Below are 13,239 nucleotides of genomic sequence, written 5' to 3' on the forward strand. Positions count from 1 at the left end.
GGAGTAGGGAGAAAAAGGTTAAGAAATGTAAACAAAAGTACTTTTGTTAAAAAGTATGCCAACAACATAAAAATTGAGTTTCACCAGAACCTAGCTAACAAGGCTGAGCAAGGTGGAAAAGATTCTGAAAAGATGGACATGGACAGATTCCAAGTGCCAGGCCACTGAGAGACACTGCCTCAACAAACAAGGTAGGCAGCCCTTAAAGACCAACACCTGGGATTGACCTCTGACCTCCACATGTGTTTGTACCTTAGGAACATGCACATACACAGGCACAAAAAAACAAACCTACCACCTCTAAGAAAAAGTAAAACAGTTTCAATGTATTAGTGATTTAAAACCCAGTAACTGGCTCCATGTTACTGGGTTTTAAATCTCTCGTTCTATCATGTTGCATTTATGAGACCATGTAAGTATTGACAGGCACATTCTATAGCTTCAGATTGCTGAGACTTCAGCCAATAGTATTATTCCTAAGAATCATTTCAGTCTATTCACATTTCTACATCAAAACAGGCTTGCCTTGTACAAGAGGAGAGAAGACTTGTCCAGGTCTCTGATACTTTCAGCACTACCTAATAACAGTCTGAAGTGCCCTCAAGACCTTCTCATTCCCACTGAGCAGCTCTGAGACTGCCACCCCTTCCTCCTTTCTTCGGCACTAGGTTTCTTGAAAGAGTGACTAGTATTTTTCTTATCTCATGACTTCCCATCATTTCACAGTCCATAGGGATTAGCTGTTTCCCATCTCTTATGAAGCCTGGTTGCAGAAAGGTTTTTCCTTTATAGGCATATGCAGGCAGGGCCTCCCATCTTTCCACTCAAATGTCTTCAGCTGACTAGCACCGAGCCTGCAGACAATCCAGCTGCTGAGCATGGCAATGCAACAGGACAGTCAAGCACAGGACATTCAACTCCATTAATTTTAATAATTTTTTAAACTGTTACTCGATAGTGGTAAGTCTTTTTAAATAACTTGAATATATGAACTTACTTTTTCATATTGTGAATTTTATAAACTATAAACAAAGACTGATAAATTTCCAACTAAAATTTAGTGTCTGAATTATAATAAAATATGTAAATGTAAGTGTTCAAAATACATTATAAAACAATGAGAAATAATCCCAGTAATTTTATACTAACTGTTGAAATAATTGGCTTCTGGATCAGTAATAACTTTCAAGTTAATGTCACCTAGTTTATACATAGTTCTTCAGCAGTCCTGTAAATGCTAACATTTTACAGGCAGTACACATGTCTCTCACTGCAGTGCAGCATAGAGCACTACCAGGAAGAACCCACACACATACATCATTTGTCAGTGCTGTGGCCTTTCTCTCTCTAACCCTGAAACCAAATTTCCTTCCACTGTCTCTTTAGTGCCCAAAACCTATGAGGACTCCCCTGCTCTCAGGGTGGTCTTGCTGAAATCATTTCCACTAATGTGCTCCCAGTCACTACTCACTCTCAACTCCTCTCCATTAATCAGCCTGCCCTCCTGATGTTCACTTACTCTATGTGTGCCTTGTCCACCCCAAACACACCTATACTTAATCTGCATATTCACCATATGTGACAAAATCTAATACAGCTTCCTATCATCTTGATTTTGATCAGGACTCTTAATTTCTCCCCTTGGTCACAAGGGCTGCCTTCCGTTTTCCACATCAACTTTCTCTCACTGTTAAGTTTCCGAAAGTAACACCCATCCTGTGATTTCTGTTGAAATATGCTAGTGTTTCCTACTGCCTTTAATTCAAAGAAGGAAGCAAGTAGGGAAGGAAGGAAGGAAAAAAGGAAGGAAGGAAGAAAATCAATTTAACAGCTGTTGTTTGCTTGTTCTTCCAACTTCATGGTTAGCACACTCTAAGAATGCCAAACTGCAGGTATCTGCAAGCACCAGCAGCTTCCTGGGTCTGCTCTCTCCCGCCATGCTTTGCACATTCTCTATGTTGACACTCCTAGATATTCCCTGCACTCATAGCCACCTTCCTCAGGTAATGTCTCCACCCTCCAAGTCTAAGCTAGTATCCCCCTTTGGTCCACCATCACACCTACCAACAATGCTCTACTGACAACCCATGTCTACTCTACAGTGGCGTGGTCACCAGTCTCAGGTCTCTAGTGGAAGAAACTGTTTGAATTTTACCTTCCTGCATTAGTGTTAATTTAAGTATGTCTCAGTACTCACTTACCCAGGCATTAAAGAATGAAAATACCACAAAATAAAATATAGGGCTAGAAATTTTTAAATAGGCTAATAAAGCCATATGTAAAGCATACAAACTTAATTCAACTACCGTAGAAATACTTTATTAGATGGGCTTCTTTACAGCTTAATGAACTAGCCAATGCAAACCTGCACACTAAGTAATTGTTCTTAAAGTAGCAGATATTCTATAAAACATTACAATCCAAAAAGTAAAGACAACACATTATTCTATTAAAGACGAGGTAGTATTCTATTTCTATAGCTTTCCCCCTCTAACTCCATTTATCAGTTCCTTTCTTCAGCCCCCTAAATGAATTTTCCTCCAAACTAAATTTTGTACTCATTCCTTCTCTTTTCTAATCCTTTTAACTCCTTGTGTAACTTCTGTTCCAATCTACAGTACAGTACTGTATTTTCTCATCACTGCTACCAATTTTGTCTGAAATAAAGGACACATGAAAAGGAGTACAGGCGATGTATCAGTAGCCATCAATAGACCAATCCACCTGGGCGATTTCATAGCCCTCAATGGCTGATGGAAACCACATGAACAACTATTGACTCTGGTGGTATTGCATCATCAAGTTCACAGGCTGTGGCACCGAGTGGAAGCAACAGAAAGCAGCCAAAATAGCTGACCAGATTGTGTATGCCATTCCAGAAGAAACAAACACAGGAAGAAACCAAAAACCATCTGGTTTCTGGGTAGCTGCCATGATTAATGACAGCATGAGCAGCAGTGTCCTAGGCATCAACTTTGGGGTGCAAAAGCAGGGCTGGCTTCATGGGTACTTGGTTTTTTATTTTTATTTTATGTCTATGGGAATTTTGCCTACATATGTGAACCTCATGCATGCTTGATGCCATGGGTGCCCTAGAACTGGAGTTACAGACAATTGTGAACTACCATGTGGGTGCTGGGAATTTAACCTGGGTCCTTTTTGGTAGTAGCCAGTGCTCTTAACCACTGAGTCATCTCTCCAGCCCCTCTACATGTACTTCTAAACTCATGCTTACTACAAAAGAGACTCTGAGAAGCAGAGCCATTCTCAGAGAACAATTATGTAAGGGTTTAAACTATGCTGGCAGGGAGAAGCAGTGCTTCCAGCAACAGCTGGAAGAAAACCCAGTACATTCTTTTAATCATTACCAAGTATTTCTTAAAACCACTCAGCATGTGGTGGTGTCAGCAATGGGAGGTTCATCATAAGGAGCAGTATTGCAGGAATTTATAACTAAGCAAACCTGAAATCTTCTGGATAGCTCAACGCTCAGCAAAAACCTAACAGTAAAAGACAACACGTTAAGCCATTTCTCAACCTTCTTAATGCTGTGACCCTTTCATACAGTTCATGTTATGGCTGACCCCAACCATAAAATTACTTCACTGCCACTTCATAACTGTAACTTTGCTATTCTTATGAATCATAATGTAAATATCTGATTTGTAGGATATCTGATATGTGATCCGTGTTCAAAGGGTCGTGCGTGACCTACAGGTTGAAAACCACTGCCTTAAAATATCACAAAACTGAGCCAATAAAGGGGAAAAAGGTGTGTGTGTTGGGGGGAACAGTGCTTTAAATCACCAACTGAAGTCAGAGCAAGGCAGATGAAACTTTACTCTCTTACCCGGATCCATGAGTTAAGTTCTGACTCTCCAGGGGTCCGTGGTACTTTGTTCATCAGACAACATAAGCACCATATTAGAATTTTTTGGCTTTCATCTGCAGAAAATAAAACTAAAATGAGCAGACTTTATCAAATGAGAAAAAAACTTAAAGAACATACTAAGGAAACTTCAAACAACAGGCTGGGCCGAGGCTTTCCTATTTGTGGGTTCGGCTCACTGTCCAGCTCTTGTGTGGTCAACTCTTTTTCTGAAACAGCAGCAGTTTTTAAAGCCAAACAAGAGTGATGGAAAGAGCTAAAAGTGTTGGCCTCTTCAAAATGTTTCTAATTTCACATTTCAAACATCAGTAATTTCAATCTTTTTATGGCAAAACAATTACTATCTGTCTCTGTTTCTAATGGTCATATCTGTTACAGATAGAGACTTACAGCACAATTAACCTATAAATTGTAGCTGTTAGTATGCAGGCTAGACACAGCAATGCAAACCCTGTAATGGGAGTGAGGAGAAGTAGACATACCCAGCCCTGCAGCATCCTCAAAGTCACCCAGAGTTCACCTTTCAGCCTCCAATGGCTTACAGAGCTTCCAATGGCTTTGCTATCAAAGGCACAGGATAGGACGACCTACAGGATATCTCTGTATTCACTGAGAGCACCCATCCCTTCATAATTTTTAGGCCCATTTTTCTTCCGGTGACAATTATTAAGCTTATACTTCCTCAGTAATTAATAACTCTAAATACACTCAACAGGGTCATTCTGAGTAGCATCCATTTTTCCCCATGAGCTTAAATAAAGCACCAGGAGGTACATTCTTGCCTAACACACATTAATTTCCAGACTCATAACTTTCAAAGACTTCCTCAGGCCAAACTGATACCTCAGAGTAGAATATGATGGCTCTACTTCACCTGGCGTAAATAGGAAAACATGAGCAGCAAACATTCCAATACGCTTCACTGTAAAGAATGTGAAGTGTTACAAAGCAGTTTCAAAAAAGGGAGATAGCAATGGTAGTTTATGAAACTTAAACTGCAAAGAATCAAAAGATGGGCCACCTCCTCCCCTGTGTGCCGAGTGATCCTACAGACTTAGTTCAACAGTCTATCACTTTTCTCTCATAAAGAAGACAAGAGGAGCTGGGGATGTTCTCCCAGACTTTGCTCAGAGTAATGCACTGAGATGGACCACTGGCTAAGAAGCACACAGCACACTGTGTTACCATGGTTCACAGATGTAAGGAAGCCACTGCTGGCTACCTAAGTGCCATTAGCATTCCACACAGGGATGGCCAGGAGCTTCCTCCCCAGAGGCCCCTAGGTTGGAATTGGGCATCCCACAGGGTGGAAGGCACTTCAGCAATATAAGAAACTTCCTAAGATCCAATAGGACCCACCATCTCATCTTGGCACATATTTGAATTCTAACAATGAGCAAAAGGAAAGAGAAATGTGCCAACATACATTCGCTGCCAAATAGGTCACTTTTTGGTATCTTGAACTGAAATTCCAGATAAAGGCTACACACTCTTTATACTTTAATCCTCAGTTTAAAAGTATAAAACAGCAATTTTCTGAGATGATGAAGACTATTTTAAGCTGGTTGTTTGAGGTTCTAGTTACAGGAACAGATGTTCATGGTGAGCATGAGAAGCTCTGGTTCTTAGCCTAAGTCTGCTGGCAAGGAGAGCCACAGCCCCAGGCTACAGGAAAGACAGTGTGTGCACTACAAAAGTGTCACTGAGGAAGGCGTACTCACCCTTCACCTTCATCTTCCTCCACCCTCTCACTCTTGCTTCTCAGCCTGACCAAATGACTCTTTCCATCAAAAAGATATGTACTCATAATACAGGCAATAGTACATGAGTTAACATGAAACTATGAAACAATTAACTGGGTAGCATTAGCATCGAGTTTAACTATAGAGAATTTAAAATAGGTAATAAAAGTGACTATAGACAAACACTGGTGTTTAAATCATGAGGTGTTTCTCTGAAAGAAGCCTTGCTTTCTTTCCTACGGGCCCACAAGCATGAGCCTGTGTGGACGTGTGTGTTTGCCTGCAACATACAGAAGCATGGACAGATGCATATACCTAGTAAACTGTCCCAGGGAAACATAAAAAAGTTACAATTTATATCCCTATGCTTTGTTAAAGGTACAGAGAGAAAAAAAACTGCCATTAGGTGTTTGTGTGTTGCAACTCTTACCATGTGCTAAGATGAGAGGATTCCAGCAAGTTTTTGCCAACAGTTGACCAACTGTGGGGAACCTTTCCAGAATTGCATCAGAATCCTGTGACAACAACAACCATATGTCATGATAATTAAAAGAGTACTATGAAACTCAACTGAGCAACACAATTCCTCAAGGGAGCCTGAGTGCTCCTGGGCATCCTATTTTAGAAAGTATACAGGAAGAGATCAGAGAAAAGCTCTAGGTATGTAATTCAAAGATTAACTTATACTTCATCCTTAAAAACTCAGTATGACATAATTAGGTCATTTAAATTTTATCAGAAAGTTAAGGGTATTTTGCACAAATCTAATAGTCAGAAAAGACTATTTCTTTGTTGTTGCTGTTATTTGAGACAGGGTCTATCTATATAGCCCTAGCTGTCCTGGAACTCACATGCTGGCCTCAAACTCACAGGGATCTGCCTGCCTCTGCCTCCTAAGTGCTGGGATTGCCCAGCCCAGGAAAGACAATTTCATTTAAACACAATATAGATTGAAGAAGAGTATGAACAGCAGTGGTGATTAATACCCACCTCTTCACACTGTAAGTTTTACTGAGTATTAAAAAAGGCCCCCCATCAGTCAGCTGCTCTCACAAGCCAACTCCTTGGTAGGAGGCACAGGCCACCAGCTGTGGTCTGGGGCCACAGGCACAATAGGACCTGTGAACGGTGGTTAGGCACAAGCACCAGCCTGGCTCTCATGGGAAGGCAAGCAGCAGCACAGCCTGAGGTGACATGTGGGCCCAGGCAAATGGCGGGAGCATGACAGCTTGTGGGCACATACTGCTGCACGTAGTGGCTCCAGCCAGAGTTAGGTGATAGAATCCATAAGCTACACATGGCAGGCACCCACAGCCCATTTGTGACCAGCTGCTTCCCAGTGGCTGAGGCAGTGGGAAGCAGCCACTGCCACCACCTTCCCAGAGTGGGCAAAGGTCAGAAGGATTGGCTCAGCCCAGCACAGCAGCAGGGCCCAAAGGTCCAGGACAGGCAGCAGAGTGCACACCAGCCTAGGGATGGGTCCCAAACTATAGAGGCTATGGTTTCTCTGGTGGAACACCAGAACCATCCCTTCCCTGTGAGTGGATGGCCAGGGGTGAGCTGCAGCACTAGACACAGAAGCCAGACACAAACAGAAAAGAAGAAATCTGAACACAGCCAAACTTCTGATAAGGAAATAATGTTTGAAATTATGCTTAAATGATAAAGAGACTGGTTATTTAAAAAATCAGATATGATTTGAGTTTAATAAAATTAAAAGGAATAAAACACGTAAAAGGAAAAAAAAAACAGTAACATAGAGCTTTTGGTTCCTATAGAACACCACATTAGATGACTTGAAAATAGACACAGAAGAAAGAAACACATGGCTTAACTGAGATTGGCACATTACTGATTATGATTATTACCACATTGATATTTCTTATTCCAGCCTGAATGACCATAATAGACTTTTGGGGCCTTCTCAGAGAAAAGGGCTTTTATAAGAAAAGGAGAAATATAAAAAGTGGAGAGAAGCCTTAGAAGGAAAATTAGAAAAAAAATATAAATAAAAATAAAAAAGATATTAAGAGACAGAGGAACTAAGACCAGAGCCTACTGTGCCACCACATAATGAAAATAAAGAAAGTCAGACAAAGGTTGTTAGAAAATCAACATTAACTTATCTGGTTACTATACGACAAGTGCCAGCAAACCAGTGGTCACTCTCAAAGTTATGAAGAATTTAGTTGGCATTCCATAGAAATGCTAGATTTCAAAAAATTTAAGGATGCAACTTTAATAGGAAAAGTAGTTTCTAAAGAAAAGCCAACTTGTCAAATGTTTTAATTGTTGCAAGCAAAGTCACTTGAAAAGGAATTGTAGGCAAGACACTCCTAGAAACAATGTGTTTTCTAGAGATAATCCAAACAGAAGGTGTCCCAGCCTTCTGTAGTATGCAGAAGGTGTGGCAAAGGGTGGCAATGTACTAATGAATATATATCAACAAGGAGCAAGCAAGGTGATCCCTTGTCGAGAAATGGCCTAGGAGATAAATTTAAGTTGGCTATTTCAGATCAGCAGGAAAGAAACTCATCCACAGAACAATAAACAGCACTGCTCTATATACAGGCATTAGTCATCAAAGTCAGAACAGCTTCAAAAGATAAAGCAGAAAACTCAGGAGAGACCAGAAAACAAGTATTTTGGCAAACTGCTATGAATAAGAAACCAAAGTTAAAACTATAGTTTGACGAACTTGAAGGCTTAGTGGATACAGCAGCAGATGTAACAAAAATTTCACAAGATTCCTGGAATCCAACTTGGCCACTTCAAAGGATATCTACAAAGCTCCTAGGAACTGGAACATTGTCTCAGGTGAAACAAAGTCTAAAATGGATTAAATGCATAGGACCAGAATGTCAAATAGAAAACTTAAAGCCATATATAGTTAAAACAAGAGCTTCAGCAATAAGCCAACATAATCAGACTCTATATGCTGAATTAAGAATACAGATTCTGTTCAATGATGGTATCCTTGAGCAATGTCATACTAGATTATGTGTTTCATTTTGCAGAGTTTGGAAAATTAAGATATGTACATATGCTAACACATCATAAAATTGACACTCACTCAAGATGTCAGTTTTCCCTGAGTCTGGAAAGGCTGATTCTGAGATTACACAGTTAGTAGATGTGATGCCTTTACAGATTGAAGCTGATGATGCTTCAACATATGTATCCATTAGAATACAACATATTTTAGATATCATGGCACAGAAAATGTTACAGATATATCTTACAATCTTACAGAACAAGCAATTATAGAAAAATCTAGCAGGATTTTAAAGAAAATGCTCATAGAACAAAAGGGGGATATGAGATTTCCCAGAGAAACATCAAATAACTTTAAATTTTTTAAATGCTAACTTCAGAATGGAAGTCAAGAAATGTGTTGCATTGGAGAAGAGGTTTTGCCTTTGTTTCAACAGGAAAAGAAAATCTATGGATTTTTTAAAAATAATAAAATTAGATTTGACCAGGGGAGATCTCCTGAAGAGCTCAGCTGCAGAAAGAAAGAAAAACAAATAAATAAAACAGGTAACATAAATTGCTGATCCTCTTTATGGGAACAGCTCTGAGACCGGCTGAGACATGAGAACATATCTCTGCATAGCCAATAAATCTTATTGGCTACAGAATCCTCAGGACTTTTATGTCATCCTTTCATATGGCATAATGGAAATTTATATATTACAGTTTGGTTATACAATCCAAACTTACAAGCAAAGAATCATCTTTAGCTAATTTGTGCACACTACAGATTCCATACATGTGTTAATGCAGAAATATATATTACCTTTAAAAGTTTATATGTTTATTGAGTAAAAGGACCAAATACCAAAGAAGACAAGTAGCCCACATAATCCAGTGTCACACACTGCCTCTATAGCTGTCTCCTCAAAAATCTGCATCCAGGACAACTTCAAAATGGCTAGCTAAGATGGCCCAGCCTCAAAGACTGTCCCAGCCAGGACTTCAGTTAAGTCCTGAACTTTCCTGTCACACAGAGACTAGACAGCAAATGTTACAGCTAGCTTTCTCAAGACTTGACCCATATCCCAGTTTTCTTAGGGCCTCCAAACAGAACATCACCCCAGAGAGCAGGAAGTAATTTTAAGAGAACTATGGCCAATTCCCCCCAAAAATGGGGTGGGTGGGTTTTGGTAGTTAGTTGAGTACTAGATGATTGTCATCATTTAAGGGGATTTGGTTGCAAGTTGTTAATGGTCTTGGTCAGGAATAAAACAAATTTAAAACGATTACATTCAGAGATCTCTTTTTTCTCTTTCTTTTTCTTTCCTCTAGCCTTCTTTCTCTCCTATCTAGTGTTAAGCAGAAAAAGCGAGAAAAGGAATGAAAATAAAAAAGGGGGAATAAAGGAATGGTAGAATAAAAGGATATATTACTGAATCTACTTTTAAACTAAAAAGCATTCTATCAGTCACAATTTTACATTGGTAGGGGATCTTTGAATATTAATGCAAATTTAAGGTTATTTTTGTAACAACATACTGTATATGTTTAAACTCTTATATAAGATAGTGTACCTATGCAACTCATTTAAAATGTAGTGTCAAGTTCTACTCCTTGAAAGCTGCTATTATAATTATCACAAACTATGATAATTAAGAAATGCAAATTAGTAGTCAATCAAACTTATGTTCATGTTAGGTACTCGGTTAGTTAATTACAAAAATAAGCTTTATTTAGCCTCCTGTAGATGTTCTCAAAGTTAAAGATAGTAACTATCTAGAAAGAGGCAATGTTTGCCTACTCAAATATATTACAGATAGAAAGTTGGTCTTCAAAAAACCTCAGAGATCTACAAAATAAGGCATTTAAAGATGTTTTATTAATAAAAGGCTTTTTTGATAATGAGATATGTCAGCTCCTGGCACTACACTCATTCTACTTCAAAGAAGATGAAGGACATCAATGACCCTCCTTATGGCGTTTGCTTCAAATGTGGGGAGCTAGCCACTAGGCAAGAAGCTGCCCTTGCCTCAACCGCTGACAGCATGTTATCCAAAGTGAACAAATTGGATGCAGGGAAGTTAACTGCCCAGCTTTACCAAGATGAAGTAAGCAGTCTTTCCTAATTCTTGCTTCACAGAAGAGGCTGTCATACACTGGGCCAAAAGGCTGAAGATATTGCCCCAACTGTACAGAGAAACCTTGGGTGACTATCCAGAAAGCCAGCTGTCTCTCTAATTTCTTTAGTTTTGGAAGCTGCTTGCTTTGCCTGTCTACTCAGGTAATATTTATCCTTCATAGGTCTTTGATGGGGCTGATGACTAGATAGTTACAGTCTCACAAGTAAGCTTAAGTTGTTTAGGATTTAAGATAATGTTTTAAGGTCTAAAGATGTTTATAAGTTGATAAATCAAAGTTATGATAAAAAAATTATTTAGGTACAGCTCTTTGAACTCACCAAGATAGACAGATAGTGGAATACTTTCTCCAAGATGACCTGATCGTTCTCATAACTGTTCTTACTATACATAGTTTATTGATGTAAGAGAAGGAGCCTTTAGTGGACGAAAGGGGGAATGTTAGGAGACCGTTTGTGCACTGTGTATTCAAATGCTGATTTCTGTGCCCAGAGATCTGGTTGCAGTCCAAATGTGGGCACTGTCATTATTATCAAAGCATCTCCTGTCTCAATGTTGTGAAAAATTTGTTCTCTATCATCTCTGATTGGTTAATAATGAGTTGGACAGCCTAGAGCTAGGCAGAAAAGATGCAGGGGGACTTAACAATCCCAAGAGGAGAGTCCCAGGTAGAGGAAAGAGCAGACAGAAGGTGGCCATGAGGGAGTTGCCAGAAAAAGTTGCCATGAGAGGTCACCGTGAGGACATGAATGGAGCAGGAGCAGCCAGGACAAGCCTAAGATGGCAGTTAAGGGGGCACATATTCAGGAAGTAGGCCAATGTCAGAATTAGTCAGGTTAATTCAGATTGAGCTAACTGAGAATCTGCCCAGCTACAATGCTGAAGCTTATTAATAAGTGTAATAGGTCTCCATGTCATTATTCTAGAGCTAAAGAGAGTGTAGAAAAACCAATACTTTTAATTTTACAAAGTTCAAGAGCAAGACCCTACTGAGCTCATATGTGGGGAAGCCAAAACAGCTTGATGAAAGTGACCCTGCAGATGTCCAGGCAAGGAAATGCACCTTGAAGACATGAGAAAAGAAAACTTGGTTCGGATTAAATTTATCAACCTGGATCAGACCCAGCCAGTCTGACACCAGGCAGTTCATTGTCAACATATTTAAAACACAATACAATTTGGGAAAACATTTCCAAGCAACAACCATTCCCATTCTAGGTTTCCAGGAAACAATCACTGCAATTCCACTGCAAAGCTTCAAGAGTGACTACTTAGAAACTCCTTTACAGAGTACATGTGATCCCAAGAGTTGGCTCCATAGCTAGTGGCCTAAAATCTAGTGTGGTCTCTGACTGAGACAGCATAGAGGTCATCAAGCTATAAAGTTCACATGACATCCCTACTAAGGATGGGTTCTATAACTGGGAGTTATAAAGGAAAAGCCTAGTATAAGCAATCTAGGGGATTTGGGTGAGATTTGCCAACACAGATAGCAAAAAGGTCACCTACCATGGACTCCTTTTGTAAACCCTCAAGGCAGAAAAGTGGCCAGCCCCCTGCCAGAAGAGCTCCAGCAGCCCAGCCCCTCCTCCAGACCTCTCTGTCATAACAGCATCCCCAGCCAATGTAATCACAAAGGTTGTATCTCCAGCCCCTCAATAAGACCCATCCAAAATTATACTAATTTGAGGTAAAAACCCACCAATCCCTGAGCAGAAGAACCCACCAATCCCTAAACAGGAAAGCCCACCAATATTTGAACTCCCCAAGCTCAGGAATTAAAATCCCACCAATACCTACTCTGGAAATCTCTGCCCTAGAAGCTGCCCTGTAAGAAATCCTATATAAGGGCTGTGTCTGCCCAATTTGCTGCTGCCTACTCCCAGGAGCAGAGGCAGCCTCTCTTGGATTCATCACTCCAATAAAGCTCTCATGGGAAGCAAAGAAAAGAAGCAATGAAGAAGAGAAAAAAAAAAAGAAGTGGAGTGGGGCTGAGGCTCCTGAGGCTTTCAGCTCAGCTGGAGATGCCCTCCACTGGGAGCTGCAGCATTTCTGAAGAGGCCTCTTCTCAGAGCTGTGTGGTTCCTGGGCTCCTGTGCCTCAAGATGCCCTTCCATCCATGTACCAGAAACGTCAACACCATAAACAACTTATGTCAATACGAAGATAAATGGCAATATAAGCAATAAATTATATAAGTAAAGATACTTAAAATTTTATTATTTGAAAGATCTCTTAAAATATTTATGATACTTATAAAATATTTTTGTTTTGTTTTTTCAAGACAGGGTTTCCTTGTATAGCCTTGGCTGTCCTGAACTCGCTTTGTAGACCAGGCTGGCTTTGAACTCACAGAGATCCGCCTGCCTCTGCCTCCCCAAGTATTGGGTTTACAGAAGTGCGAAAGCGCACCTGGCATAGATGAAGAGATCTTAATGTCTCTTAGGAGGACCTACTTGGACATGAAGCTGAGGCAAGCACAATCTAACAACCC

General features: G+C 40.0%; 1 protein-coding gene across 6 annotated transcripts in view; it reads right to left on the reverse strand.

The window, feature by feature from the left end:
• Fancc (FA complementation group C) overlaps window positions 1-13,239 on the reverse strand; it is a 145,685-nt gene that overhangs the window by 96,167 nt on the left and 36,279 nt on the right. For 4 of the 6 annotated variants that reach the window (XM_060380332.1, XM_060380329.1, XM_060380328.1 and 1 more), the window contains exons 3-4: window positions 6,062-6,146; window positions 3,851-3,945 (exon numbers count right to left, since the gene is read on the reverse strand). The exons of 1 other annotated variant lie outside the window; for it this stretch is intronic. In XM_060380332.1, coding sequence (XP_060236315.1) covers window positions 3,851-3,945; window positions 6,062-6,146 — 180 coding nt within the window. The remainder of the gene's footprint in view (window positions 1-3,850; window positions 3,946-6,061; window positions 6,147-13,239) is intronic. One more of the 6 variants, XM_060380331.1, reaches the window with a different exon arrangement.

This window comes from Meriones unguiculatus, chromosome 3 (genome assembly GCF_030254825.1).
Source record: "Meriones unguiculatus strain TT.TT164.6M chromosome 3, Bangor_MerUng_6.1, whole genome shotgun sequence".
NCBI lineage: Eukaryota > Metazoa > Chordata > Mammalia > Rodentia > Muridae > Meriones > Meriones unguiculatus.